Source organism: Coregonus lavaretus, assembly GCF_964263955.1.
Source record: "Coregonus lavaretus genome assembly, contig: HAP1_SCAFFOLD_2312, whole genome shotgun sequence".
In the NCBI taxonomy this organism is placed as follows: domain Eukaryota; kingdom Metazoa; phylum Chordata; class Actinopteri; order Salmoniformes; family Salmonidae; genus Coregonus; species Coregonus lavaretus.
This window is the reverse complement of record NW_028167012.1, coordinates 42,286-57,500: the sequence shown is the minus strand read 5'-3', so window position 1 is coordinate 57,500 and position 15,215 is coordinate 42,286. Positions and strand designations below refer to the sequence as shown.

General features: G+C 45.5%; 1 protein-coding gene across 1 annotated transcript in view; it reads right to left on the bottom strand.

Moving 5' to 3' along the window:
* The window catches only part of LOC311113973 (rho GTPase-activating protein 6-like), a gene marked incomplete at its 3' end in the record, with an annotated part of 40,956 nt that extends 26,228 nt beyond the window's left edge, over positions 1-14,728 (bottom strand). The window contains exon 1 of the mRNA XM_084189237.1: positions 14,578-14,728. Coding sequence (XP_084045363.1) covers positions 14,578-14,713 — 136 coding nt within the window. The remainder of the gene's footprint in view (positions 1-14,577) is intronic.
* Positions 14,729-15,215: the final 487 nt, after the last annotated feature.

Here is a 15,215-nt window from a genome sequence, read left to right as displayed (position 1 = left end):
TTCGGATCGTATCATTCTAAATGAACCAATATCGTCCTTGAATCGTATCGACAACCACGAATCGTGATACAAATCGAATCGTTGTTAAAACGAATCGTTACACCCCTACTATTTAACAGTCTGATGGCCTTGAGATAGAAGCTATTTTTCATTCTCTCGGTCCCAGCTTTGATGCACCTGTACTGACCTCGCCTTCTGGATGATAGCGGGGTGAACAGGCAGTAGCTCAGGTGGTTGATGTCCTTGATGATCTTTTTGGCCTTCCTGTGACATCGGGTGCTGTAGGTGTCCTGGAGGGCGGGTAGTTTGCCCCCGGTAATGTGTTGTGCAGACCGCACCACCCTCTGGAGAGCCTTGCGGTTGCGGGCGGTGCAGTTGCCGTAGCAGGCGGTGATACAGCCCGACAGGATGCTCTCAATTGTGCATCTGTAAAAGTTTGTGAAGGTTTTAGGTGCCAAGACAAATTGCTTTAGCCTCCTGAGGTTGAAGAGGCTCTGTTGCGCCTTCTTCACCACACTGTCTGTGTGGGTGGTCCATTTCAGTTTGTCAGTGATGTGTACGCCAAGGAAGTTGAAGCTTTCCACCTTCTCCACTGCGGTCCCGTCGATGTGGATAGGGGGGTGCACCCTCTGCTGTTTCCTGAAGTCCACGAAGTCCAGGATCCAGTTGCACAGGGTGGGGTTCAGACCCAGGGCCTCAAGCTTAATGATGAGCTTGGAGGGTACTATGGTGTTGAATGCTGAGCTATAGTCAATGAACAGCATTCTTAAATAGGTATTCCTCTTGTCCAGATGGGATAGGGCAGTGTGCAGAGTGATGGCGATTGCATCGTCTGTGGATCTATTTTGGTGGTAAGCAAATTGAAGTGGGTCTAGGGTGACAGGTAAGGTGGAGGTGATATGATCCTTGACTAGTCTCTCAAAGCACTTTATGATGACAGAGGTGAGTGCTACGGGGCGATAGTTGTTTAGTTCAGTTACCTTTGCTTTCTTGGGTACAGGAACAATGGTGGACATCTTGAGGCAAGTGGGGACAGCAGACTGGGATAGGGAGAGATTGAATATGTCCGTAAACATTCCAGCCAGCTGGTCTGCGCATGCTCTGAGGACGCGGCTAGGGATGCAAGTTTAAATGTTTTACTCACGTCGGCCACGGAGAAGGAGAGCCCACAGTCCTTGGTAGTGGGCCGTGTCGGTGGCACTGTGTTATCCTCAAAGCGGGCGAAGAAGGTGTTTAGCTTGTCCGGAAGCAAGATGTCGGTCTCATCGTCTTGCACCCTTGCTGTTTAGTACTTTGTTTTTGTTGCAGAATCCTTGAACTTCCAAGACCTGCATTATTTTTATTTGTTTCTCTCAACATGACGGGGTTTGGGCACAGATCTAGGATCAGCTTAACCCCCCAGAATCCCAACCCTGAATCAGTATCTAGGGACAACTTAATCCTTTTGTTGGGAAAAAGGGCTGACGGGATAAGAGTGTGGAAAACTGAAATTGAAGTGATCCGAGCAGTCAAATCCCCATGTGGAGAGGTTTGTGTGTGTGTGTGTGTGTGTGTGTGTGTGTGTGTGTGTGTGTCAGGGGTTTAGGACGGGTCAAATTCCCATGACTACAGGAAATTAAAGTGTATTTCCACTGCAAAGGACTCCTCCTGCACTCTCCACATGCCAGAGCAAGGGCTAATCTTTGAGCGCTTTCAATGCTCCGTGTGTGTGTATGCGTGTGTGTGTGTGTTCCTACGTGGTGTGTACTTGGTGTGTGTGTGTGTGTTCCTATGTGCTCTGTACTTTGGTTTTACTATCCTTGTGTGGACCAGAACCTTGTGGGCAAAAAGGCTATTTTAGGCTCAGGGGTTAGGTTTAGAGTTAGGGTTAGGTTTAGAATTAGGGTTTGTGTTTGTGCTGGTATTAAACCTTTGGTTGGCCTATTGCAACTGCTCTGTCTCCATATTGCAAGTCAGTCTGGTCTGGAGAGTGTGGAGGAACATTGGGAATTAGGGTTAGGGTTAGGTTTAGGGTTAGGGTTAGGAGTTAGGTTTAGGAGTTAGGTTTAGGGTTAAGTTTAGCGTTAGGGTTAGGGTTAGGAGTTAGTTTTAGGGTTAAGTTTAGCGTTAGGGGTTAGGGTTAGGGTTATAAATCTGTAATTCTCATTGAAAGCAAGTCTAAGAAGCGGTAGATATGTTCTATGTGCACTATTTCTATTCTTCCCATTCTTAAGTTTCATTTTTGCATCTTTTACTTTGGGTTCTGTACAACAGCTTCAAACAGCTGAAAATACAATATTATTGGTTATGGAAAATAGAGAGAGAGGTGGTGAAAGAAATAAATAAATAAAGAAAGAAATAAAGAAAGAAAGAAAGAAAGAAAGAAAGAAAGAAAGAAAGAAAGAAAGAAAGAAAGAAAGAAAGAAAGAAAGAAAGAAAGAAAGAAAGAAAGAAAGAAAGAAAGAAAGAAAGATACAGTGTATATATAGAATCAGGGAGAAAGGCTGCGAGAGAAAAAGAACGACAGAAGGAGAAAGAGAAAGAAGGGAAGTTTGAAAACAATGAAAGACCCTGTGGGGTTACACTATGATGAGAAAATAAAACACAGTCTCACCAAATAAGCACAGATCTTACTGCTAGGAACAGAGATTTCAGAAATAAGCATTGTCAAGGCATTGCCAGGAAACCAACACACACACACACACACACACACACACACACACACACACACACACACACACTATAAGAATAATAAGCCAGGGCTTCTGGTATTGACTTTAACAGCAGAACAGAACAGAACCTCCATCCGTCCCACCAGGAGTCTGCACCCATAATATGAGACTTCAGTGTGCGTGCTTGCGTACCTGCATGTGTGTGTATATGTGTGTACGTGTATATGTGCGTGTATATAGTTGCGTGTGTGTGTAAATGTGCGTTTGTGTGTATATGTGCGTGTGTGTGTGTATGTGTGTATATATGTGCGTGTGTATACGCGTGTGTGTGTGTGTCTCTGTGTGTGTGTATATATGTGCGTGTGTATACGCGTGTGTGTATATGTGCGTGTATGTGTATACGTGTATGTATATGTGTGTGCGTGCGTGTATATGTGCTTTCACAGCTCGCTCCATAATATACATTCATGAGCCATCATTGACACAATAGTTAGCCTGATAAACCAGGGGAGGTGGCTGGCTAGCTAGTGGAGGCTGACAGGGGAGGTGGCTGGCTAGCTAGTGGAGGCTGACAGGGGAGGTGGCTGGCTAGCTAGTGGAGGCTGACAGGGGAGGTGGCTGGCTAGCTAGTGGAGGCTGAAAGGGGAGGTGGCTGGCTAGCTAGTGGAGGCTGACAGGGGAGGTGGCTGGCTAACTAGTGGAGGCTGACAGGGGAGGTGGCTGGCTAGCTAGTGGAGGCTGACAGGGGAGGTGGCTGGCTAACTAGTGGAGGCTGACAGGGGAGGTGGCTGGCTAGCTAGTGGAGGCTGACAGGGGAGGTGGCTGGCTAACTAGTGGAGGCTGACAGGGGAGGTGGCTGGCTAACTAGTGGAGGCTGACAGGGGAGGTGGCTGGCTAACTAGTGGAGGCTGACAGGGGAGGTGGCTGGCTAGCTAGTGGAGGCTGACAGGGGAGGTGGCTGGCTAGCTAGTGGAGGCTGACAGGGGAGGTGGCTGGCTAGCTAGTGGAGGCTGACAGGGGAGGTGGCTGGCTAGCTAGTGAAGGCTGACAGGGGAGGTGGCTGGCTAGCTAGTGGAGGCTGACAGGGGAGGTGGCTGGCTAGCTAGTGGAGGCTGACAGGGGAGGTGGCTGGCTAACTAGTGGAGGCTGACAGGGGAGGTGGCTGGCTAGCTAGTGGAGGCTGACAGGGGAGGTGGCTGGCTAGCTAGTGGAGGCTGACAGGGGAGGTGGCTGGCTAGCTAGTGGAGGCTGACAGGGGAGGTGGCTGGCTAACTAGTGGAGGCTGACAGGGGAGGTGGCTGGCTAACTAGTGGAGGCTGACAGGGGAGGTGGCTGGCTAGCTAGTGGAGGCTGACAGGGGAGGTGGCTGGCTAGCTAGTGGAGGCTGACAGGGGAGGTGGCTGGCTAGCTAGTGGAGGCTGACAGGGGAGGTGGCTGGCTAGCTAGTGGAGGCTGACAGGGGAGGTGGCTGGCTAGCTAGTGGAGGCTGACAGGGGAGGTGGCTGGCTAGCTAGTGGAGGCTGACAGGGGAGGTGGCTGGCTAACTAGTGGAGGCTGACAGGGGAGGTGGCTGGCTAGCTAGTGGAGGCTGACAGGGGAGGTGGCTGGCTAGCTAGTGGAGGCTGACAGGGGAGGTGGCTGGCTAGCTAGTGGAGGCTGACAGGGGAGGTGGCTGGCTAGCTAGTGGAGGCTGACAGGGGAGGTGGCTGGCTAGCTAGTGGAGGCTGACAGGGGAGGTGGCTGGCTAACTAGTGGAGGCTGACAGGGGAGGTGGCTGGCTAGCTAGTGGAGGCTGACAGGGGAGGTGGCTGGCTAACTAGTGGAGGCTGACAGGGGAGGTGGCTGGCTAACTAGTGGAGGCTGACAGGGGAGGTGGCTGGCTAGCTAGTGGAGGCTGACAGGGGAGGTGGCTGGCTAGCTAATAGAGGCTGACAGAGTCTCTGTATGAGGTCTCCACCCCACGGAGAGAGACATGAATATTCCCTCAAGTGACTGGCTCTGAATGACTGACCCCCTCCCTTTGACCGTTATGAGCACAGACTTCCTCCCTGTGACAGTTATGAGAATGTCCCTGATTAAATTAACATGAAATAAAATGAAATAAAAATGACTGAACTGGCCCCCTCCCTGTGACAGTTATGAGAGAGTTGTGACTAATTGAGGCATGCATGCTTTTTATTTTTGATGCTTTTTATTTCTTTATATAGCATAGTCATGCTGCTATAGAGCTGTCTAACAATGACATTGACTGATCTGTTTCCTATTCACAGATTCTATAGGGAATTAGTTATAGTACCATAAAGTTACCATAGAATTAGAATTTACTGGAACAAATTCAGTGAAAACCTTTTCTATAACGAGTCTTGATACTATAGCGTTGTCCAGTGACTTTGTCAGTGTTGTATTACAGAATTCTACTACCATAGAATTGGAACAAAATAGGTGAAAATCTGTCCATGACTGGGCAACTGCTGTTACTGTAGAACATTTGCTGGATGCTGTATGGTTGTACACAAGAGGTTCCGTGGCACCTTAATTGGGGAGGATGGGCTCGTGGTAATAACTGGAGCGGAATTTTCGGAATGGTATCAAGTACACCAAACACATGGTTTCCAGGTGTTTGATGCCATTCCATTTACTCCGTTCCGGCTATTATTATGAGCCCCCTGTGTTTGAATAGCAGCTGTGTGACAGAAACTATGCTTTACTGAGGGGCCCAGGAGTAGGGTGAAGTTTCCCCTAGACGCTGATCCTAATTCAGTTTTGCATTTTCCCCACTAATGGTTAAGGTTAGGATTGGGGGAGGGGAAGCTGATCCTAGATCTGTACCCAGGGGAAACTTCACCCCGGAGAGAGTGGCCTGTATCCCTCTGATTCCAGAGTTTGGGAAAAGAGAGAAAAAGGAGGGACGAAAAGGATGAAAGAGGGAAAGATAGGGATGAAAGAGGGAAAGAGAGGGTTGAAAGAGGGAAAGAGAGGGTTGAAAGAGGGAGAGAGAGGGTTGAAAGAGGGAAAGAGAGGGATGAAAGAGGGAAAGAGAGGGTTGAAAGAGGGAAAGAGAGGGATGAAAGAGGGAAAGAGAGGGTTGAAAGAGGGAAAGAGAGGGATGAAAGAGGGAAAGAGAGGGTTGAAAGAGGGAAAGAGAGGGATGAAAGAGGGAAAGAGAGGGTTGAAAGAGGGAAAGAGAGGGATGAAAGAGGGAAAGAGAGGGTTGAAAGAGGGAAAGAGAGGGATGAAAGAGGGAAAGAGAGGGTTGAAAGAGGGAGATAGAGGGATGAAAGAGAGGGTTGAAAGAGGGGGAGAGAGGGATGAAAGAGGGAGAGAGAGGGTTGAAAGAGGGAGAGAGAGGGATGAAAGAGGGAGAGAGAGGGATGAAAGAGGGAGAGGGTGATGAAAGAGGGAGAGAGAGGGTTGAAAGAGGGGGCGAGAGGGATGAAAGAGGGAAAGAGAGGGTTGAAAGAGGGAGAGAGAGGGATGAAAGAGGGAAAGAGAGGGTTGAAAGAGGGAAAGAGAGGGTTGAAATAGGGGGAGAGGGGACCACTGCGCCTCCCGAGTGGTGCAGTGGTCTAAGGCACTGCATCGCAGTGCTAGCTGTGCCACTAGAGATCCTGGTTCGAATCCAGGCTCTGTCATAGCCGGCCGTGACCGGGAGACCCATGGGGCGGCGCACAATTGGCCCAGCGTCGTCCAGGGTAGGGGAGGGAATGGCCGGCAGGGATGTAGCTCAGTTGGTAGAGCATGGCGTTTGCAACGCCAGGGTTGTGGGTTCGTTTCCCACGGGGGGCATAAAAAAAGAATGTATGCACTCACTAACTGTAAGTCGCTCTGGATAAGAGCGTCTGCTAAATGACTAAAATGAAAGAGTGAGAGAGAGGGATGAAAGAGGGAAAGAGAGGGATGAAAGAGAGGGTTGAGAGGGATGAAAGAGAGGGTTGAAAAAGGGGGAGAGGGGGTTGAAAGAGGATGAGAGAGGGTTGAAAGGATGAAAGAGAGTGTTGAAATAGGGAGAGAGAGGGATGAAAGAGGGAGATGGATGAGAGAGAGGGAGAGAGATGGATGAAAGAGGGAAAGAGAGGGATGAAAGAGGGAAAGAGAGGGATGAAAGAGAGGGTTGAGAGGGATGAAAGAGGGGGTTGAAAGAGGGGGAGAGGGGGTTGAAAGAGGATGAGAGAGGGATGAAAGGATGAAAGAGAGTGTTGAAATAGGGAGAGAGAGGGATGAAAGAGGGAGATGGATGAGAGAGAGGGAGAGAGATGGATGAAAGAGGGAGAGAGAGGGTTGAAAGAGGGGGAGAGAGGGTTGAAAGGATGAAAGAGAGTGTTGAAATAAGGAGAGAGAGGGATGAAAGAGGGAGAGAGATGGATGAGAGATGGATGAAAGAGGGAGAGAGAGGGAGAGAGATGGATGAAAGAGGGAGAGAGAGGGTTGAAAGAGGGGGAGAGAGGGTTGAAAGAGGGGGAGAGAGGGATGAAAGGATGAAAGAGAGTGTTGAAATTAGGGACAGAGAGGGTTGAAAGAAGGGGAGAGAGGGGAGGAGAGAGATGAAAGAGGGATGAATGAGGAAGAGAGAGGGATAAAAGAGGGCGAGAGAGGGGTGAAAGAGGGGCAAAGCAGGGAAAAAAACCTCTTCCTGTAAGTGATGCGGACTAACGATTAATTATATTACGTAAAACATACAGATGTAGGCTCTTCATTTAGCCAGTTTGCTACAGCATGAAAATAATCCTGCAGCAACAGGATATGTGAATTATTATGTGGATTATAATTAGCTGACATTTTTTTGTAGCGGTTGATACATTTTTTGTTAGGGCAAATCAAGTCTGACATTTTAAAGTGGAAATTACTTTAGAAGCCATTTTAAACCTGAATATAGTTTGCATTTCCTGCTGTGCAAGAAAGTTCTCAGCAACAAAAGAGTGATCAAATGAAGATCCTACATCTGTACTGCAGATAATTCTCACATTGCAGGTTTCCGGTCCAACATATGGCAAACATATACAATGAATCTACTACGTGCTTCTCAAGGCTGAATCCCAAATGATTCACAATGATAAAAGCATCCATGGGAACAAATGGATAAAACATGGATGTGCTGGGTAAAAAATTGGGTTGACAAAGGACTTGATTGTGTTATGAAACCAACCAGCTACTAACCCAAAGTTAACTAACTGAAGTTCCCTCTAGGTAAAATGTTTACATATCTTGCACTACTCATCTCATATGTGTTGTGTTTTAAGCTGTCCTTTATCAAATCTTATGGTATATGTTACTGGTTGAAGCAGATATTTAAAAATGTATGCTCTCACTAACTGTAAGTCACTCTGGATAAGAGCGTCTGCTGAATGACTAAAATGTAAAAAGTAAATGTAAAATAAAGTTATTCTATTCTATTCTCCATTCCTAACGATTGTGACCAAAAAGTTACACTTTCCAATACATATTTTTATTTGTAAAAATACAGGAGTCTCTTCTACTCTTTTACTTCAGGTCAAAAAAAACTCACGCAGTAAATCAATGAAAAGAGACGTTGTATAACTTTTGTTTAACTTTTGAATGTTATTCTGTTGCTTTGACCAATTCTGTTGCTATTCTGTTGCTTTGACAGTGTCCTAGACAGTTGACTGATTAGAGAGAGTTCAGGGGTTAAAGGTCAAGAGGTTAACATTCTTAAAGTAGACATGGCTGGAGAAGCACTGAGTCTGTTCAGGGTAATGCCTCTTACGTAACCCTGGTGACAAGAGAGAGGAATGTAACCCCTCCTACTCCTACTATTCTTCTTCTTCCTACTTCTGAATTAGATTTGATTAGATTGGACATCTTACTCCTACAGTACTCTTCTCTTCCATCTCAAGTTAGGCTATTTCAGAGCTGTTTTGACGGATTTACTATTTACTGGTACTGTAAACTTCTCTCTGAGATTTATTGAAGTAATATAGGCTGGGAGTGGTGGTGGAATGAGCAGAAAACAGGTAGTGAGCTTCTGTTTACTGAAGGCCCTAAGGGTTTTCTTAAGAATCTGGAGATCATATTATACTGTATGTCATATCCCTGTCATATCACTAATCCCTCTTGATCTTGTTCAATGATATGTATAGCAAAGTATAATTAATTAAGAAATTACAATCAGCGAGAATCAGCGTTTTTACAGGACTTTATGTTTGCGTCCATCCTGTCTAGTATGACCATAGAGTCTACTCCTCCTGTCTAGTATGGCCATAGTCTACTCCTCCTGTCTAGTATGGCCATAGAGTCTACTCCTCCTGTCTAGTATGGCCATAGAGTCTACTCCTCCTGTCTAGCATGGCCATAGAGTCTACTCCTCCTGTCTAGTATGGCCATAGAGTCTACTCCTCCTTTCTAGCATGGCCATAGAGTCTACTCCTTCTGTCTAGTATGGCCATAGAGTCTACTCCTCCTGTCTAGTATGGCCATAGAGTCTACTCCTCCTGTCTAGCATGGCCATAGAGTCTACTCCTCCTTTCTAGTATGACCATAGAGTCTACTCCTCCTGTCTAGTATGGCCATAGTCTACTCCTCCTGTCTAGCATGGCCATAGAGTCTACTCCTCCTGTCTAGTATGGCCATAGAGTCTACTCCTCCTTTCTAGCATGGCCATAGAGTCTACTCCTCCTGTCTAGCATGGCCATAGAGTCTACTCCTCCTGTCTAGTATGGCCATAGAGTCTACTCCTCCTTTCTAGCATGGCCATAGAGTCTACTCCTCCTGTCTAGTATGGCCATAGAGTCTACTCCTCCTGTCTAGTATGGCCATAGAGTCTACTCCTCCTGTCTAGCATGGCCATAGAGTCTACTCCTCCTTTCTAGCATGGCCATATACTGTAGTAATTACTCCTCACTTGTAAAGTTCTGGGGACTTCCATCTCATATAACATAACATATTTCTGTTCTTTTAGCATGGCCATATTTTAACTACTACCCCTTCCTCTGTACTTCTGGGGATGCTGATGTTGAAGACGAGGTCCCTCTCCTCCAGATTCAAACCCCAATTGAGCAATGAAGAGCTTTACAATCTGGAGAGAGACCAGCATTGTACACATATCTCTGTCCGTCCTTTCTGGCATGGCCATAGTGTAACAGACCTATCAGTTCTGTAGCTCTGGGGATGCTGATGTTGAAATCCAGGTCCCTCTCCTCTCTCATCTCTCTTCCTCGCTTTCTCTTTTTGAATGCGGAATGAGGGAGAACTCGGTTTTGTTGTTTTGAAAAGTTGGTTGTTTTGAAAGTGTATTGGAAAGTTCTTTGTAGCTAGCTAACTTTTTAGTTTGGATCCCGCGACGCAGTTTGCATCAGTTGCTGGGACTGCTAGTCTCTGTCCAGTGATCCTGCCGACCAAGGACATGTCTGAGGAGCTATTTGGCGTAGCAGCTATCCTTGCTGCTAGCTAGCAGCATATCAAGCTAGCAGGGTTTTCTTGAGGGCTTGAACGCAGCCCGAGAAGTGGTTAGCCATTGTGGCTGGGACCGCAGATTGTCCCGGGTTCGTGGCTGTCTAGATCCCTGCTGTTTGTTGTTTTCAATCTTCCCTGTGACCTCCCTGTCTGGAACTGCGAGGAGTAACAGCGTAATATACGTTGCTAGCTACCATGACAAAGACCAAAGCCGGCGGGAGTACCGTTGTCGAGGACAATGGTGTCTCTCTATCACACTTGAAGGATATTTTAAACGAACAAAAAGAGTTCTACAAGCAGTTGTTACAACAACAAGAAAATAGCTTCAAGTGTTTTGTCCAAATGCTGGTGGATTCAACTAATAAAAGAATGGAGCCAGAGAGGTCCAGGACCTGAAGAACAGTTTGCAGTTCTCCCAGGGTCAACTCGATGAGTTGAAACAGGAGAACGGCAAGATGACAGCAATCTGTAAGTCATTGAGAGAGGACATCAGTTCTGTGTGTGAATCCATGATAATCTCGAGGGACAATCAAGGTGTAACAACATGGTTGTGGACGGAATTGCAGAATCTCCACATGAGACCTGGACGGAGTCTGAGGACAAAGTGAGGGAAATGATCTCTGTGAAATTGAAGATGGACCACAGGAAGATTGAGGTGGAGCGCGCCCACAGGACTGGAAAACCCACCACCGGCCCAGGTGACAGGCCCAGGCCGATAGTGGTTCCTGAGGTTCAAGCCCAGGCCGATAGTGGTTCCTGAGGTTCAAGGACAAGGTAGCTGTTCTGGAAAGAGCCAAGAACCTGTGTGGTATATCCTCCTCAACCAGGACTATCCTGAAGCTGTGCGCCAGAAGAGGAAATAACTTATCCCAGCCATGAAAGCTGCCAGAGCGCGTGGGGACATTGCTTACATCCGCTATGACAGGCTCATTGTCCACCCTCCCTTCCAGAAGCCTGGAAGGGATGAGAGAGCCAATTATTGATAAACATGCACCTGTTAAGAAACTGACTGTTAGAACTGTTAAGGCTCCATGGATTGATGGGGAATTGAAAAACTATATGGTTGAAAGAAATGGGACAAAAGGAGTGGCTTATACTGCAAATTGAGAAATTATGTGACTAAACTCAACAAAAAGAAGAAGAAACTGTATTATGAAGCCAAGATCAATGATATAAAGAATGATGGAAAAAAAACTTTTGAGTACTTTAAATGAATTTATAGGCAGTATTTCAAATTCAACTCCATCTTTCATCAAATCAGATGCATTGTTCATCACAAAACCATGTGATGTTGCCAAAGTGGCAAACTTAGGCAGGAAATGCCAACAATGAACAGCGAGCCATCGTATTCATGCATAAAAAAGTAAAAATAATGAAAGAAAAGCATTGCAAGTTTTAATTTTGTAAAGTTAGTGTGGGAGAGCTGGAACAATTATTGTTATCGATCAATAATGACAAACCTCCTGGTATTGACAACTTAGATGGAAAGCTACTGAGGATGGTAGATGACTCTATAGCCACTCCTATCTGTCATATCTTTAATCTGAGCCTAGAGGAAAGTCTTTGTCCTCAGGCCTGGAGGGAAGCCAAAGTAATTCCGCTACCCAACAGTGGTAAAGTGGCCTTTACTGGTTCTAACAGCAGACCTATAAGCTTGCTGCCAGCTCTTAGCAAACTTTTGGAAAAATGGTGTTTGACCAAATACAATGCTATTTCTCTGTAAACAAATTAACAACAGACTTTCAGCATGCTTATAGAGAAGGGCACTCAACGTGTACTGCACTGACACAGATGACTGATGACTGGTTGGAAGAAATTGATAATAAGATTGTGGGAGCTGTACTGTTAGATTTCAGTGCAGCCTTTGCTATTATTGACCATAACCTGTTGTTGAAAAAACGTATGTGGTATGGCTTTTCAACCTCTGCCGTATCGTGGATTCAGAGCTACAGTGGGGGAAAAAAATTTAGTCAGCCACCAATTGTGCAAGTTCTCCCACTTAAAAAGATGAGAGAGGCCTGTAATTTTCATCATACGTACATGTCAACTATGACAAAAAAAATAGACAAAAAAATCCAGAAAATCACATTGTAGGATTTTTAATGAATTTATTTGCAAATTATGGTGGAAAATAAGTATTTGGTCACCTACAAACAAGCAAGATTTCTGGCTCTCACAGACCTGTAACTTCTTCTTTAAGAGGCTCCTCTGTCCTCCACTCGTTACCTGTATTAATGGCACCTGTTTGAACTTGTTATCAGTATAAAAGACACCTGTCCACAAACTCAAACAGTCACACTCCAAACTCCACTATGGCCAAGACCAAAGAGCTGTCAAAGGACCCCAGAAACAAAATTGTAGACCTGCACCAGGCTGGGAAGACTGAATCTGCAATAGGTAAGCAGCTTGGTTTGAAGAAATCAACTGTGGGAGCAATTATTAGGAAATGGAAGACATACAAGACCACTGGTAATCTCCCTCGATGTGGGGCTCCACGCAAGATCTCACCCCGTGGGGTCAAAATGATCACAAGAACGGTGAGCAAAAATCCCAGAACCACACGGGGGGACCTAGTGAATGACCTGCAGAGAGCTGGGACCAAAGTAACAAAGCCTACCATCAGTAACACACTACGCCGCCAGGGACTCAAATCCTGCAGTGCCAGACGTGTCCCCCTGCTAAAGCCAGTACATGTCCAGGCCCGTCTGAAGTTTGCTAGAGTGCATTTGGATGATCCAGAAGAGGATTGGGAGAATGTCATATGGTCAGATGAAACCAAAATAGAACTTTTTGGTAAAAACTCAACTCGTCGTGTTTGGAGGACAAAGAATGCTGAGTTGCATCCAAAGAACACCATACCTACTGTGAAGCATGGGGGTGGAAACATCATGCTTTGGGGCTGTTTTTCTGCAAAGGGACCAGGAATAATGATCCGTGTAAAGGAAAGAATGAATGGGGCCATGTATCGTGAGATTTTGAGTGAAAACCTCCTTCCATCAGCAAGGGCATTGAAGATTAAACGTGGCTGGGTCTTTCAGCATGACAATGATCCCAAACACACCGCCCGGGCAACGAAGGAGTGGCTTCGTAAGAAGCATTTCAAGGTCCTGGAGTGGCCTAGCCAGTCTCCAGATCTCAACCCCATAGAAAATCTTTGGAGGGAGTTGAAAGTCCGTGTTGCCCAGCGACAGCCCCAAAACATCACTGCTCTAGAGGAGATCTGCATGGAGGAATGGGCCAAAATACCAGCAACAGTGTGTGAAAACCTTGTGAAGACTTACAGAAAACGTTTGACTTGTGTCATTGCCAACAAAGGGTATATAACAAAGTATTGAGAAACTTTTGTTGTTGACCAAATACTTATTTTCCACCATAATTTGCAAATAAATTCATAAAAAATCCTACAATGTGATTTTCTGGATTTTTTTTTCTAATTTTGTCTGTCATAGTTGACGTGTACCTATGATGAAAATTACAGGCCTCTCTCATCTTTTTAAGTGGGAGAACTTGCACAATTGGTGGCTGACTAAATACTTTTTTCCCCCACTGTATCTATCCAATAGAACTCAAAGTGTTTTCTTTAATGGAAGCTTCTCTAAAACTATGAGCATTGTATTTGATACATATCATTCCCTAAGTTCTAGACCTCAGCTGAATCTGGTAATGAACGGTGTGGCTGTTGAACAAGTTGAGGAGACTAAATTACTTGGCATTACCTTAGATTGTAAACTGTCATGGTCAAAACATATAGATTCAATGGTTATAAAGATGGGGAGAGGTCTGTCCGTAACAAAGAGATGCTCTGCTTTTTTGACACCACACTCCAAAAAGCAGGCTCTAGTTTTGTCTTAACTTTATTATTGTCCAGTCGTGTGGTCGAGTGCTGCAAGGAAAGACCTAGTTAAGCTGCAGCTGCAGCTGGCCCAAAACAGAGCGGCACGTCTTGCTCTTCACTGTAATCACAGGGCTGATATAAATACTATGCATGCCAGTCTCTCTTGGCTAAGAGTTGAGGAGAGACTGCCTGCATCACTTCTTATTTTTATAAGAAACATTAATTTGTTGAAAATCCCAAATTGTTTGCATAGTCAACTTACACACAGCTCTGACACTTACCCCACCAGACATGCCACCAGGGGTCTTTTCAAAGTCACCAAATCCAGAACAAATTCAAGAAAGCGTACAGTATTATATAGAGCCATTATTGCATGAAACTCCATTCCATCTCATATTGCTCAAATAAACAACAAACCTGGTTACAAAAAACAGATGAAGCAACACCTCACGGCACAACGCCTCTCCCCTACTTGACATAGATAGTTTGTGTGTATGTATTGATATGTAGGCTATGTGTGCCTTTAAAAAATATATATATGTAGTTCTGTCCTTGTCTATTAATGTTCTGTAATGTTTCATGTTTCATGTTTTGTGTGGACCCCAGGAAGAGTAGCTGCTGCTTTTGCAACAGCTAATGGGGATCCTAATATAAAATACCAAATACCACATTTCAGTTCCATACCTCTGGGGATGCTGATGTTGAAGTCCAGGTCCCTCTTCTCCAGATGGTAACAGGCCACCTCCTGCAGCCGGGCTCGCTCCAGCTCAGACAGGCTCTGGATGGGTACTGGCTGCAGACGGACACTCTGGCCCAGCATGGTTGCCCACGTATGGTCACCCTGGAGGAGAGAGAGAGAAAAAGACAGGGATAGTGTTAGATGTGTATAAACATATGTACAGTGCATTCGGAAAATATTTAAACCCCTTGACTTTTTCCACATTTTGTTATGTTACAGCCTTATTCTAAAATGGATTAAATAAAATAAAATAAACTCAGCTATCTACACACAATACCCCATAATGACAAAGCGAAAACCGTTTGTTTAGAAATGTTTGCACATTTATAAAAAACAAAACAGAAATACCTTATTTACATAAGTATTCAGACCCTTTGCTATGAGACTCGAAATTGAGCTCAGATGCATCCTGTTTCCACTTATCATCCTTGAGATGTTTATACAACTTGATCGGAGTCCATCTGTGGTAAATTCAATTGATTGGGCATGATTTGAAAAGGCACACACCTGTCTATATAAGGTCCCACAGTTGACAGTGCATGTCAGAGCAAAAACCAAGCCATGAGGTCGAAGGAATTGTCCG